Source organism: Dermacentor variabilis, chromosome 10 (assembly GCF_050947875.1).
Source record: "Dermacentor variabilis isolate Ectoservices chromosome 10, ASM5094787v1, whole genome shotgun sequence".
Classification (NCBI taxonomy): Eukaryota; Metazoa; Arthropoda; class Arachnida; order Ixodida; family Ixodidae; genus Dermacentor; species Dermacentor variabilis.
In genome coordinates this window covers 82,766,479-82,782,723 of record NC_134577.1, presented here as the reverse complement: position 1 = coordinate 82,782,723, position 16,245 = coordinate 82,766,479, and the positions used below count along the sequence as shown (strand labels likewise).

General features: G+C 47.0%; 1 protein-coding gene across 3 annotated transcripts in view; it reads right to left on the bottom strand.

Moving 5' to 3' along the window:
* The window catches only part of LOC142560737 (uncharacterized), a 39,824-nt gene extending 28,562 nt beyond the window's left edge, over positions 1-11,262 (bottom strand). For 2 of the 3 annotated variants that reach the window (XM_075673034.1, XM_075673036.1), the window contains exons 1-2: positions 10,971-11,262; positions 10,439-10,607 (exon numbers count right to left, since the gene is read on the bottom strand). In XM_075673034.1, coding sequence (XP_075529149.1) covers positions 10,439-10,607; positions 10,971-11,091 — 290 coding nt within the window. In that variant the 5' untranslated portion in view covers positions 11,092-11,262. Of the gene's footprint in view, positions 1-6,020; positions 6,216-10,438; positions 10,608-10,970 lie in introns of all 3 variants that reach the window. The other variant, XM_075673035.1, reaches the window with a different exon arrangement.
* Positions 11,263-16,245: the final 4,983 nt, after the last annotated feature.

Genomic DNA, 16,245 nt, shown 5'->3' with positions numbered 1-16,245 from the left:
CATAGGGGCATTTAATCCCACTCTCTAAATAGGTTATATATAAACACGCGCTCACGAATATTGGGGTGCCGGAACTGTGCTCCAGCAGATAAGCTTAAAAGGTTTAGCTGATGTAACACAGCTGCAAAGAAAATATTTTTGTAATTATTTATTGGGCAAGTGGGTAGGCGATGATGATCTTTTAATCAGAGAGCAGCGTCGGAATATGCAGGCAACGGATCGCATTTTAAGCATTGAACTCTCAACACATGATATGTCAAAGGAAACCTCGCAGTGACACTGGTTCAACGCAAAAACAAGCAGGCTTCGCGAAGCGAGGACATCGATAACGCTTGCCGTTGTTCGCTGACAGCTCCGCGCGAATCAGAACGAGCACAAACGTGTAATTTACTAATGCTCCAGGCAAGAAATTTAGCAGCAAAAGGTGGAAGCACAAAATGAGAGCAGCCGTATGCGCGCGCTCAGCTGCCGAGGAAACTAACGGCAATCGTCACCGTCCCTGCACATCTCTGCAAGTATGCATGGCCGCTTTGTGCCTGCATCACATAGAAATAAAAGGGGCTAAACTTCTGTGCGGTCACCGGGAGCGGACGTCCGCATGGGCCCAGGCCGTCCACCTGCCACCGCGCGAGGACGTGGGCCCAATTTTATTGACTGTCAAATAATGTTTGACGTTAGCCTTTCTTAGTTTTCTTACGCGTACGTCAACGGGCCGTATGCGCGCGCTCAGCTGCCGAGGAAACTAACGGCAATCGTCACCGTCCCTGCACATCTCTGCAAGTATGCATGGCCGCTTTGTGCCTGCATCACATAGAACTAAAAGTGGCTAAACTTCTGAACTTGCTGCATACCTCTAACTCGACGTCATATACGATCTTGTCGGACACCTGTGACACGCACTTGGCTTTCACTCTCACATCACCGTCCCCGATTTGTTCAACGCCGTACACGTGCGGAAGCAGACGCTCCCCTTTCGTGAGGTTGCCGCCACGAAAAAAAGCTGTCGGCGTCGGCAACCTTCTTGAAACCGCATTGCAATCTTTGCATTGCTGTTGCGCAAGCAGGCGATCTGCCGCCGTCGAAAACGGAGCGCCGTGAGAACGAGCAGCGAAGAAACGCGTGGACGGAACGATGCAAACAAAGCGGCGACCGCGCCAAGGCACGACCGCGCTGCATCACGTTTCCACATTGGGAGCGCTGTCGGGAGGCGCAGTAGCGCCACCTGGCCATGGTTCTCTCGTCTATGCACCTCATTTTCATCCCAATAGCTCGCCCGGGAAGAAGTTGCCTTCCATCGACTTCAAACTATAGAGGTCGAATCGCCTTGGCAGCGCTGGGTTGATCCTTCGAGACTGATCGTTCACACAGTTAACTTAATCGAGCTTACGTCTTGTTGACGGCGACATTGTAGGTGCAATCGGACGGCGAATTCCCCTGCGCGCACGACTCGGGTGGACCCGTGCTGCCGCTGCATTGGACCACCGGCGCTTGACCCGGTCCGCCCCCGTAGAGCACCACGAACTGCACGTCGGTGCGCGCCACCAGGGGTCGGCTGCAGTGCCCGTACACTCGCGAGCGCACCCAGACGAGCGCGGACCTTTGTGCGGTCACCGGGAGCGGACGTCCGCATGGGCCCAGGCCGTCCACCTGCCACCGCGCGCGCACGTGAGCCTAATTTTATTAACTATCAAATAATGTTTGACGTTAGCCTTTCTTAGTTTTCTTACGCGTACGTCAACGGGCTTTTTCCTCTCTCGTATACCCACCTGGCTTAATACAGCACCACGTTGTTCCCAGAAGTAACATTAGCAACATCTTACATCAGTGTCCATTACATCAGTGAGTCTTCAATATACCTCGCTAGTGGGCATTTATGCACTACCCTGTAGAGTTCTTTAACAGGAGCAAGCATTTGATCATTCGCTACTTCTCTAAAGAAGCACATAATACGGCACGTTTATATTCGGCGAAAGTTTCACTGAATGGCCGTGGTCGTGATTTCTCTTCGTGGAGGTCTTGCATACCTTAAGCTTTTATTTGTTGGGCTTCTTTCGGTCATAAAACACACTCCTAACACATTTTGCAACACACTTGTAATTTTCTACGGTAATTCCTTACGGGTGATCGGCGGCAAGCCATTGTGATGTGCCATAGTAAGCAAATTAGGGTGTGCACTCCAAGCCAGCTGTGCATGAGCGATGGCCGTTTTCAACAGCGGGCTTAGAGGCTCCATATTCAGCCTTCTATGAATTCTTGGTTGAGCACATGCAGTGAACCGCTTGACAACTCGTGGTATGGCGCCGCAAAACAAAGCTCTACACTACTCTCATTGGTCCAACGCTTCAAACGACCGCCTCTAAAAACTATTGTCGGCAACAATTTGTTTGACATCCTTTGAATGTTTTATCGGTTAAGCGTTGTGACGGCACTGTTGGAATCTTCTTTTTCAATGTGGCCTGCATGTCGCCATACGTGCGCGCGCGTCATTGGTCAGTTGGAAAGTGGCGTAGTAACACCCCTTGCCCAATTTTTCTGAGCTCCGCGAAATCAACTTGTACGGCCTCCAGGCTCTTTCTGGCTGTTCAGCGATGACCATTGCGCTGCCACATGGTGTGAGCTTCCCCGTCCAGATTTCGCATTGGCAACGTATTTTCGCGTATTCTGAAATGTCTTGCTTCGCCGTCCAATGAAATTTCTCCTTTATCTTCCATCTAAGTCGTCCAGAATCCGCCACAATCACCGGATTCCGGAAAATTGAGATACAGCTTTGAAACATTTTGCTGCATCCATCTTTCAGACGGTGCACCTTGACTTCATATACGTATCGCACGTGGAAAACGAGGGAAAAAAATTCAGCGACGATTACGATACTCCCTAATGCGAAAGTTGAGCGCAGCTCTATAAGTGTTTTCATTTGGCGATGTATTAGTCACTGGCGCGAAAAATCTGTCCCGTGCGGCACGTTGCAAACGGAGCGAAGTGTGGTGCGACAGCCTCGCTAATCTAGAGATCGTGAGAGGCAGCGCGGAGATGACGCGTGGGTGCGATTCACTGCAGCCGCCGCCGACAGACCTCCCAGACGAGCCGCGCTATTCTCGCGCCATATTGTAGCCCTCTTCGACGCACTACGTTTTTTTTTTGCACCCTTTCTCCATAACCTCCTCCTCCACTTCCCTCTCTCCGCACTGTTTCGCTGCGCCCTCCTCCTCCGCTTTCCTCCACGCGTCTTTCATGCCCCGGTACGCTCCGCGTTCTATTTTTCAACTTTTGCTGTGCTCGTTCGCTCGGTTACACCGACGCTCGGCTCAGGAACGGGCGCCCAAGAGCTGCATTCTATAAGAGGCAGACGTAAATATGCGTGTGTATCAACCGCTCTCCCCCCCCCCTTTTTTTTTGTGTGTGGCACATATCTAAAGTCGAGATGTACTAACTCGTCGAAACTGTCACACTTGTTTCGAAAGTATGTCTTCCATGACGTGTCACAACAGACGGGCGACATGCCTGTCACTGCCCTGGTTCCTAAATAGCAGTTCTGGCCGCGAGTCTGCCTCTGGTATTTCTAACTTGGCCTGTGAGCAACATTGAAAGTCATAGCTTGGTTATCGGTGGAAAGAATCATGTGCTCAGTTCACAGATTCGTTTGAAATACCGAAGGGTCATTAAAGCTGCCTACGTCGTTTTTTGTAATCGCTGAGTGGTCGATCTCTGCCTCGGGGATTGTGTACTAATAATAATAGACTCTCCAGTTGAGTCTTCTTTTCAGATGCCCACTTTTCTGTTTATGATATAGTATTGCGCCAGTACAATGGAAAACATTGGTGTTTAGCTCGAACGCCTTTGTAAAAATCCGATATTGCGACCAAAGGGCCTCATGAAATAATTTTAGTGGTTTCTTCATGTGTTTGGGTATCCTGTTGTATCTACAACGTCAGGAATTTGTTCTTATCGGCTTAGTCTTTTATAAGTGCGATAATATGTCCAGCACGACATCAGTATTAGGTTCTAGTTGATGGTTTGAGTCTGTCATGGGTCTTTTTGTTGTGTTTACCGCTGTTTTTTTTCTATTTGATTTCCTCAGCACCTCTGTGTACGTGTAGCTCACTCTCCACCACCTTCAGTAGGGAGCAGTAGGAGCACAAGCTGTTGCGTAGTCTATGCTAAAGTAACTTGAACTAACTACACCAAAATAAGGTTCCTTATTTTATCGGTCGTCTAAAGTGCAGTAAGCATTCGCTAACTAATTAAATTACCAAGCATTGTGTCATGCGCGTGCAATCAAACTTAATGAAATCTAAATCGTTGACTGCGCGAGCAGTGGTTGCCGCGTCGCTGGGGTGATGGGGAGCGGCTGCAGAGAGAAGTGCTGGCTTCGAGTTGCCGCTCGATTCGCGGTGTTTCTGAAGCATGCGACTATGCAGCCTCGAATATTAGACGCGCGGGAACGCAGTACGCATAAAGCCACCCGCCATCTCGGCTCGCCCGCAGCCATTCCTCCTGCCGCAGATGATCTACAGGACGCGGTGGGCGGGCAACCTATGCGCTCCGCTGCGTGGACAGCCATGCGCAGCCACGGCCGGCCTAGAGAAGCAGACGCGCGCTCGCCTCCTTCATTGCGTGCCTGATCACGTTACCTCCGGCATAAGGCAAGGTCTGTTCACATATGTCGCGAAGGCGAGGCCGTAAAGTTGTTCGCACGATAGCTGGGCGACTACCATCTAGCGAGGCAAAACACCAGTTCAACGAAACTGTACATACGTTATGTTGCTTGCAGAAACATTTGCATAAGTATGGAGATTGTCAATATAATACGAAAATCTCAAGTCACTGGTTGTTTCCTTCCATTCCCGAACAGTTATGTACACGAAACTGTGCTGGCTTTCTCCAGTTCCCTCGTGGCGATGCGTACTGAGATAGGCTGAGGTCGTATTACCCTATTTAATACCATAATGCCACCCGAATAACTTTATGCGCAGCAATAGAAAGTGATCGTGAAATATCCCATGACAGCCTCGAGATAGCAGCGTTAAGATAGCAGCCTTAATTAAGAGGAAGCTCTAGCTCGGGCCCAACTCCAACGCGGCCTATTCAAATACATGTAAAACGCAAAAACGATTTTCTGAGACAACCCCTGGATCGATTTTCACGAAATTTGTTGCATTTGAGACATAACGTTCATTTCTAGTGGCTGTTGGATGCGGAATTTCGATTTAGGGCCTGAATATTCTGCAAAAGATCTTCAAAAATTCGAAAGTCCGGAAAAGTTAGACGCACAAATTTATAAATTAATAGATCTGCATCAAGACCAGATATTGCGGTTCTGTAAACGGCATCTATTAGATCATTCAAAGCGGGCAAAGTCGATTTGTCAATTTATATGTTACGTGAATTTATTACGTTGTATACGAGGGTTACCCAAAATCTGTATTTCCATATTACCCAATTTCTTTAGATTCATGCATAATACATCAATTTTGTCCGGTTTAGATGTGCTATAAGATGCAATTCACAGAACTGTGATATCATTTTTGCTTGCTGAGTTAGAGAATCGTAAACTTGATAGTACCGTTTCCTTAAAATTTTCCATTTTTGCCAATTTTTAATAAAATACTGACAACCCAAAAAATTTCAAAACAAAAAGTCAATAGATTTTAAGTTTTTCTTTTAAGTGCAACAAACCTCGCCAAATTCGGTGCAGTGGTTGCCGAGAAAAACGAATTCTCCTTTTACATGTATTTATATGGGAGCATCCGAGCTAAAGCTTCCTCTTCCGAAAAGTTCAATTCTGCTAGCGAGCGGACTGGCGGGAGTTCGGTTCTGCTGCTGTCGGTTCTCCCAAGAAGTAGGGGTGACAAATACGAAGAAGTAGCGGTCTTGGCAGTTTTCGTGACGTCACGTGACGGACAAGCCGCAGTGGGCTTGGCACGCACGCAACTTCTTGACCAAATGTGGAGAGGCAAAGGCAAAAATGGAATACGAGCAGATCGGAACAGCCTTGCGTCATAGAGGCCCTAATCGCTCACTTGAAGCCGCGGCCTGCACAGGTGCGCCTCGTCGAGAACGGTGACCTTGGTAACGCTGACTCGTTCGATGGTGCGGTTTGCCCGATGCTGCAGGGCCGCTGTGAGGTAGTAGTCGCCCGAAAACGCGTACGTGTGGTTCAGTGTCGGGCTGCGGTAGTTCCTTTCCGTGTCGTTGATGAGCTTTGATACTCGCACCTGCACCAGCATGCGCTTGAAAGTAGACGCCTCGATGTGCCTGCGTCTTTTCTATATCGCGCAGGCTTATTCAATTAGAACTACTCATACGTTAACCGATACATAGCCATCTCCTCTACTTGAACGCAAGCCGGCTACAAGGACGTAAGTCTACTTTGAGTGGAAATATCGATAGTGAAAAAAATGAAGGTTGATGTAAATTTAGGCACCCCGTAAGAGTAATTAAGCGCCATCGATCGGCTGAGGTGGGTATTCCTCGGCAACTAAATATTAGTCTCCATATTAGGCTCCGATCTTAAGAGCACCCTCCCATTTTTTTTTCGGGATTTAGCAATTAGGACAATAAGAAACTTCTACGAGCAATATATGTGCTTGACCAAGGGTTAATAAGATCTACGCGAACGAGTGCACCATGTTATTAGAGACAAGAAAGTCATTTCAGAACTTTAATTTTGACACACATTCCGCACAAACATAAAAGCTCAAGCATTGCAAGCAACACCTCTCCTCGCTTCGAAGAGACCACGCCATACCTATCACCTTGTGCGACAACAACAGATGCGATGTAGCTAATTCTCGGCACCTCGATACTGGATGCCGCCAGTGACAGCTCAAGAACGCAGGAGATGCCTGCCCCGTGGAAGTGTGCTGCCAACCTGAACTTACCGCCATTAGCTTCTCGCCGAAAAATATCCCGTCTAGCTCTGTTTCATAAATTATACTATCACCTTGTACTACGAAATGATTTAATTACACCACCAATGTATGATTATGTTTCTTATCGTATCGATCATTCTCTCAAAGTAGGGTTTGTATCGTGCAGCACCTAAAGGCTTTTTCGGTCATCTTTTCCGCGAAAATCTCGGGAATGGGACCACCTTCCTCCAGACATCGTTACTATGACTGATAACAATGCCTTTAAACTAGCACTAGCTAATATTGTATATGTAGCCGCCATTTTGTACTCACGAAGCATTATAACTGTCAAAATTTCCTAACCTGACTTTATGGTCATTTCACTTGTACCTAACATTGTATAATATTAGCAATCATTATTTCTTTTTTTTTGTAACATACTGCATTCTTGTAACCTATTGAAACTGCTCACACCACTCCCCTCTGCAACGCCCCCTGGCCTTGAGGGTAATAGAAATAAATAAATAAATAAATAAATAAATAAATAAATAAATAAATAAATAAATAAATAAATAGTAAGTATAGAAAAAGGCGCAGCATATCCTTAGCCGCTTTTGAGCCACTAAACCACATTTAACCAACCAACCAACCAAATGTAGAAAGAATTTCCCTAGATCTAGGGATATTATGTCTTCTTTAGGAAAAACTTTTTTTAATATCTAGTGAAAATGTGTGATGGAAATAAAAACTGTTGCACTGCTAAAAAAAACTTGCTCTGCAACGTCATTTAGGTTTGAGCGCAGTGACTTCAATAGTTCAATTTCTAAAAACCGATTTTGGCAATAAACTGACCAAGCTTTCGCAGCCTATCTGCATAACAAGCAAATTCTATTTCTACAGAAAGTATATTGGCAACATTGAATAACTGCATCCTAAAAAGAGCTAGCGAAATATAGGGCCTTCATTAATCCAATCTAGGGAGGAACTGGCTTCGGAGCTTTGCAGCACTGCCCCCAGAAGTGTGCTGCGCCTTCTGTGCGTGCCTTCGCGGCCAGGGAAAATAGGTCCCCCCCAGGTCGCAACACGGGCACGAGGATGCACGCTCTGCGAGGCCCAGCAACAATAAGGGCCCCCCACGGTCTTTCACCAACAGCCCATATATTAGAGGGATTAATAATGCTTGCATCGGAATGCGCTTACATTGTTCAGGGAATAGTGAAAAAGGGATTAAGGGGCTGTCTTACGTCACGCATATCGCTCAGCTAAGTAACAGGCGTTATTTTTGTTTGAGCCAGTTGGTTTTAAGCTAGTTGGTGGCTTTGATTAAGACCACGTGACTTCGCTGCGCACGAAAAGTGATAACGTCAATTATGGAACTGGCACTCGTCATGTCGTAGGTGGCCGTGTCTACAGTTCGCGGCCGCGTATTTCCTAAAATATAATCAGCGTTCTCTCGCAAAGAGAGGAAAGCACCCCACGAAAGAAGTAACAAATCCTGTCATATAGGGTTGCGTCATTGGGATCTCAGGAGTGCCATCATCACCCGGGGTTCCCGACACACAACGGCACCTAAGCAATGCAAATGTGCTTGGACGAGAAGAAAAAAATCGGACAAGGAGATCGCTGGCGAATGTCTATACACATTGCCTTTGACGAGCTGTTGCCTTCTTGACTTGTCCGTAACTACTATAGAGGTGGAGTTTCGCTAGCTTCACAGGTAGGATTACATAGAAATATGAGGCAGACCCTCTGTATTGATTTTTCTGGGTCACATTTATCGGTGAACCATACTGATGTGCAAGAGTACGTCAACGATATAAAAATGTCGGCCTGTGCCCGGATAAGTGAGCAGTATCTCGTGAAGACGAAACCCTCAGAAAATGTGCACAAACCATCAAGGTTATTGTCGATGTAAACGAATCACCGAACGCCAATGTTTGCGTCCAGGGCCGCGTTTCGCTGTCTGCCGGAGCCGTTCTTTCTCCTGGCACAGAACATGCGTCGTCTTTCTTTTTTTTTTTCAATCTTCTTGTGCGCGCACGTATTTGGGGATGGAAGGGGGATCATGCTACAGCTCCTAAAGGAAATTTCAAACCCTTGCATGAAGTGTTTTTCTAACATCCACGAGCGATAAAGGGCTGGCGAAGCGAACGGCGAGGCAACGGCGAAGCTTCTGGAGCACCGAGTGGTGGCACAAGCGATGGCAAAACGCCCCTTTCCCACTACCGCCCTTTCTTCACACTCCGATTTCTCCAGTGAATGCCCTCCTCCTCTCCTGCCATCTCTGATACAACGGGATAGAAGGGCTGCGGTGAGCAAAAGTGCGCAAACGACCTGACAAGACACGACGTCACCTCGACCTCCGTACCGATTTGATGACAGGACTCTACCTTGTAGCACGAGGTTGAAGTGCTTTCAGTAGTCTTCGCCTCAAATTTCAGCAGTTGCGAGTGACCTCACCTCGACCGCATCTCAGGGTTGAAATGGAGTCTCCAAACTGAACTTCGTTTTGTCAGTTCCAAGTCGGGTACTTAACGTCGAATATACTAATCTCACCTCACAACTTAATCCCCTTTCTTCATTCACCAGTAGGCCGTGGGCTATCTTAACCAATAAGCATTTATTCAGTGACTTTGTGTTTTGCTAGCTTAAACCTTCGTAAACGTTCTCTGATGCCTCTCACAAGACTTAAAATGATGCCTGTGAATGATTACAATGAAATTAACACACGGCTTGGTGGATCTAGGAGATATGATATATAATGGATCAAGGGTCAAAGAGTAATAAAGGTCTTTTACACCTGCAGAAATGGCGCAAAGACTCTTGCCGGATTGAGGTCTACGGCATCCAAAACTTCGCAAGATTTCTCAAATAAGAAAGGATCATGTAACTCCTTGATTTTTTTTTTTAGCTTTTCGTGCAAGAGTAATACCAAGAGCATCTACCACGTGCCTATTTCTGGCCCCTTTTCCCTTATGAGAGTTTCTGGTTTATGCGCTTTTGCACTAAATGTACTTCAAGGTAATTCTTATCTTATTTTCCTTATGTTTGCCAGGATACTGTCTATATTAAGTTTCTCGCACACACCTCATGCTGGCTTCTTGCTTTTCGGCATTCACGCATTGACGCGGCAATCGATAACAGCCGACACCGCGTAATTGTCTTTAGAACGAAAGAGACCACGGGATAGAACAGCAAACCCGCCCCTATTATCTGAGGGGGACACATGTACGGTAGGAACCTTTTTTGAGGAAGGACTCAACGCGTTTGACCGGAATATTTGACAATCGGTGCTTACAGCTAGACAGGGGTTCTACCGAGATGCAACTCGATTCCACTGCTTCAGCTGCATCAAGTGAGACATGGCGACCATTCAATAGGGTCGGGATGCAGAAACACTCGAGCAACGTTCTTTTCTTGTATGGTAAAGAATTCTATGTGTTCAATGTTAATGCGGATCCCTCCACTATGAGGCACTCATTACCCATTGTGCAGTTTCAGGGCGTGGAATCCCACAATTTACGCTTTAAGTATGCCATAGCTTAGGTTGATTTCTAACACCAAAGAGACTGGAGTGGCGTGCTTACGTTAAAGTCTTTGCCCGGAACTTCGTCGTACGCAGATGGTCCAGGAACAGCGAGGACGTCGCCCCAGGTGTAGTACGCATCGTAGAGCGATATATCGACGTACTGAGGCTGCGCCAACATGATGGCCTCGAACCTGTCGATGCGGGCTCTGATAGGCGCGTACTCGAACCTGCAGTGACGCCGGCTTGATGTAAACGTAGCTCACCAGAAAATTGTTCTTTCTTACAACAATCACACGTAGCTAACTGGTACGAATTCCGGCCGACGGGAAGAAGACAGGGTCACCTGTACACAATAGATATTTATAATTCAGTAACAAAGACAACCTTACAAAACAAACACTGCACAACTGTTACAAAGACTAAAATAATACAAGCTCCTAAAGGATATACACAGTCCTACTCGTATCGAAATTATTGACTCTTCATACGTTAGTACTGCCTTCTCAGGCGTATTCTGCTTAGAATACTCGAGTAGCACTAGACGAGTAGATCGCCTCAGTAGCAGATGACGATGAGAGGTGCGTGCGTACGTGTCAGACCCTTGGCCAGCCTTCGTGGACAAAGAATGGCAGCGAGAACCGCGCAGAATGCCACGGTCCACCGGCGCCAGGAGGACATCAGGTCGATGTGCCCCCGGTGGGTCCGGGACATATCCGGGACAGCTCTTGTAAGCCATTCGTCGCCGTCTCCTGAACGCAGTTGGAGACTAGTCCGCTCTGGACAACGCCCACATCACGTACTGCCAATCTTCGCCTCTCTTTTAGAGAGAAGGCTCTACTCTATAGGTACAACTCCCAGGGTCAATCTCGGAGTGCGCTTGTCCTTCAGCCGCCGGCACGCAAATGTGAGGGAGTGACGTCACGTCACGTGACACACTGCGGAGAGGCGTCGCAGCTGCGCTCGCTCGAGCCTCGCTGCTATGTACCACGTGAGTAGGCCAGGTTATAACAGCTGCTTCGCCGGCGCTTGGTCGCTCAGTCTCGCCATGTCGGAAGTTCGGGCCGGTGCGAGCGCGTCAACTACTCTTGGCAGCAGGCGCTAATGAAGCCTTTGGTGCGCAATAAAACATTCAAAGAAGCAAAACCGCGTCTAACCATGCTTAACAGAGCCTTCACTACTATATCTAGGTTAAAGCCACGTCCAACCGCAGCCACTTTATTTTTTCCTTCCTGAAGGTTCCGTGACTTTTGCGCCTTTCACGACGTTGAAATGCTCTCAGATCGTACTTTTCCATCTGTGCCGGTATGGGCCGTGTAATTCGTCTCACTCTGCTTCTTCAGCACTCACGACGCAGTTTGACCTTCTGCATCCAAGCTGTCAGCACGGCTCAACAATACCAAATTCCGAGATGTCACGGATGTCACGAGTTCCGTGCTATGGCCGTTGAAAACTCCACGTTGTTATATAACACTGTGATGCGGAGTCCTACGCTACAATGTCTCTAATATTCGAATGTGAACCATGTGAGCGTTAATTTCTATCATTATAATTATTCTAGAAGGTTCTAAATTAAACTAAGCAATTGTTTGTAGCAACACTTTATCTATACTACATATATTGCTAACCTGTCCTTGTGCGTAACCCACAAGGACATTTTATCACGCAATTGCAGTTGTGTATTTGACAAACACATATTGCTCATGTGGAGTAAAACCGACCATTTATTTAGAGAGTGATTAGTTAGCGCGCTTAAATGGTCGTTGGAGGCGACACTAGATACTGCAGTTTTAGAGCGTAATATACAGCGTAGAACTAACAGGGGTACTCTGGAACACCCAGTCTGTGGCATTATCATAGTTTCTCACTGTATTACCTAGAGGGAAATGTGACGCTGCTGGCGCTGTTGTATGCATGGGAATGCCAGTAATTGTTGGCTTTGGATTGGCATCGTCCTCAGAGGACCAGGCCACTTTCAAGACGCGCCTGGCTAGCACCGTTCCTGGCTCTCCGAGAACGATGCCAATCTGAAGTCACAATATGCTGACATTCCCATGCATACCACAGCGCAGCAGCGCCAGATTTCCCTCTAGGTAATATGCTGAGAAACTTTGTCGGCATATCCACGTTTAGACGTTGCCTCGTACAACACCAGCGAACACAATCCGCGCACACCCACATAGCGTCATTTCCATGATGGCAAAGCGCTCGTTAGAAAATTCCCATAGACGGTGGCGCCAGATTTTCCTCTGGGTAATGTAGTGAGAAAATGTATGGCTATTATCTTTCGTTTGCCTTTTTCCCGACGTTGTGGAGAAAGCACGTGAAACATGAAAAATATACACAAAAAAAGTGTCTCTGCACATTTGTGGATTTAAGGTCCCTAGATAAAACAAGTTTTTCTTTTTTTATCTACGCAATTCGCACACTCAGCGACATTCGCTCGATCACTGTTGTTCACTTCAAGCGTTCACCACACTGTCAACTTTCTTCAAGTTTTAAACGTAATTTAGACGTAGATCTACAAATAAGCAAATTCGCTCTTGTAAGCCAAGCTGTCTGGTGTATTGTAGGGTAATAATGAAGGTATTCGAGAACAAAGTTGATCCGACCGAGGGAACCTCGGTGGAGGTTTTGTGGCAGCGTTGCTTACGCGGGTTTCCTCGACTGTTGCGAGAAAGCTAGGTGGGTTCCATGGCGAAAGGCCCTGTAACCGTATGGCCTGCAAATACGTCTTTCGGACGTCGAACTTCGATGGCATTTCAGCGCGCATTACACTGGTGGTATACCCACTGATGGCTTGCAAACGCTCCTTACGTGCCAACGTGCAGCCTGCCGCTGTCAGTGCAAGTGAACTACGACCTGAAATTAACCGACCTCTCGGCAGGCACAATTCGGAAGGCGTCGTCGTTGCTGCTCCATCGACTGCCGTCGTAGTCGCAGGTGTCGGCGAACTCGAACTGCGTCCCGTCGCACTCGGGTCGCAGCACCGGATCGGGCTGGAACCGCGACGCCCTCGCGTGACTGCCGCGAATCGGGTGTGGCACGAGGCGTGTCTCCAGCGTCCACACGACCGCGGCCGGCCAGCACACCACGGCGAGCCAAAGAACCGGTGGTCTCCAGCGCATTGCCTTGCTCGCTCGCTCGCTCGCTCGCGTGCTTCGTATGCTATGGCGTGTACCCACTGCGGGGAATGGGCGAAGAAGCTGGTGGTTACGCTTCTGGAGGGAGAGGAAACCGCAGATGATGATGCTGATCATGTTGATTATGATGATGATGATGGTGAGAACGTTTACTGAGGTAGTAAGATGGTCTTTCAGATCCTGCGGGTGTGGCCCCAGGTCCTGAGTTCCACTGGCCTTGGCCGCCCGCCGGACTCGGTTCAGAAGTGTCATTTGCACCTCTGGCCCGAGTTGTACCTACCATTGCTCCGTAGTGTGGTTAAATGGTTTAGCTAGGTAGTTATCTGGATTTCTGGGTTTTTTTCTCACACCCCCGCGAAATGTGTTAGAGTGTGGGCCTACCTACGCACCACGGACACGAGCTTGGGTATAACGTCGGATCTAGCGCGTGCAATTTATCAAATGCGGATGAACGTCCACCTGTTAAGGTAAAGTTGACATTGCACAAGAAATCCAAGTAGACAAACCAATGCTAGAGACGTTTCCTATCCTTCAAGGGAATCTTGTGCTTTATGAAAGAATAAATGAATGTAATAAATTTTACTAAGGTTGAAAATAGAATTTTGTCCAATATTAATAATAAACCAGTAAGTTAACCAGCTGTTCTGCTTGTGTTGCAAAGGAACTCGCAGAAGGCCATGCATATATTCATGGGGCTAAAACTTAATATAGAACATATTGTATGCAATATAAAGATTGTAATGTGTACAATTTGGTAGATGCCCCAAAGGCGAGTATATTTTGGTGTTTACAGCAATGCCTAATTTTCGGAATGGAATTTCGAAGCACATTTTTCTCTGCACTCTGCATTGTAAAAAGGCGGCGGGTTAATAAGAAATGACAAATTGTTCCAGGTTCTTTGCAGATATGGCATTGCCGGGACAGCGCCCCAGACCCAGACCTGCCTAAATAAAAATTTAATGGTACAATACGTACGGCAACGTGAATTGGTGAGAACGGTTTTCAATTTACGTGTGGGACTCCTTTGATGGACCCATAAGAGAAGCAAATGGTTTAAATCTGTTCTTTGAAAAGTGGGACAGTGCCGGTGGGTGTCGGGAGTGTGGGCCGCCAGCAGTGACGCGGAGCCAACTACCGTTGCCACTGAGACCGCGATCTCGGAGGCCACGAAACAACACAGACCTTCACCTTTCCTCATTGGTCATTCGAACAGTTTCAGGGTTCGGGGTCTGGGCACGTAGCACTTCATTGTCTTTGCTGCTGGCTCAATCTGCGGTGAAGCCGATGCTAGTGATCAGTTGTTGTACTGTCGCTAAACCTCCTTAGTGTTTTAGAAAGCTTTCAGCAGCACATGCTCGCTGACTTAACCACGATTTGACCTTACCTACCATCTTGTCTTTAGGAGACTTTTTGTACGAGCGCATACAATTTTCTGCATTGTTCTTGAGAATTTTCTGTCTCACTGAAACCTTTTCTTATTCAATTTTTCTTTCGCCGTCGTCGTCGCCGGTGGGATCCACGTATAGTAAAGTATATGCATGCTATATGCTCATCCGCGCCGTATATGCAGGCTGTATATTGCTTCACTATTCAATCACTGAAGTTGCTCATGCCAGGTGTTACATTTTTAGCTAAATTATTCCCCCAGAACGATGCGAATCGCAGCTTATAAGCAAATGCCATGGAAAATAACATGAGCAAAATAAAAGTAGCGAAGGAAAGTAGGGAAAATAAGGAAAATCACAGTACCAAAAGAAAAAAAAGAGCGCTACAAAGACGCGGACTATAAGAAGAACATGTACGCCAGTCCGTCGTACATGTTTTTCTTTTAGTCTGCGTCTTCATAGCGTTTTTTTTTTCTTTTCTTCAACTATGTTAAACCAACTCGCCCACATCAAGCTTCTGCTGCTTCAACATTCGTAGCGCATGCCTTTTGTCTCAAATATTTTCATCTTCTTAAATAAAAAAATGGAAAACTATATCAGCGATCATACCTGCAAGTGAGGTCATTTTACTGGCGCCGCTCGTTAGGGGCAGCGTAGTGGCGCCTGTGCGTTGTCATTACAGGCCCTGCATGGTGTGTTAAAGCTTATCAGGGTACAAGAAATTTTATAGCACCCGCCTATGTCCGCGTTAGTCGCCCGCATTGAGCTAGAACGCCGTCAGAGAAGTGCAAGCCCACAGCTAAGTCTCGCTTTTGAAGTTCGTGCTTCGCTCTACGTACGAAAATGCCAATTTTATCTGCACCTAAATCAAAGTAAACCTTAAAAAAGGGTGTGTTCTTTATTCTTAGTTCCCAGATATATTTGTTTCCTTATTTGTTATTTTACTCCACGTTCAATAATGCATGATTTATTACTGTTGAATTTTTGCTCTTTCTTTGTTCTCAACTTTCAGTTCTTACTCGTCTTAGTTCACGCGAACGATTCTACGACAATCCCGCCGCTGTGCCCCACTTCAGGTAAGGAAAGAAAAACGACGTCAGAGACGACCGCCGAATAGGGTCGAACTCGTGGCCCCGCAAGCACTACATTGCTTGAAGTGTTGGCGTTTCGGACATATAGCTGTAATGGTTGTCCGTCAACTACTAGATGTCGAAAATGTTGGGCTGAACACAAGTATAACTATATGAGTCCTTTCCTATAGCACGGCAACGGACAGTTCGCCATTAAGGGGCCCCACATACACAGCTTCGCTTCTCATCCACTTTCACACAGTGGAACGG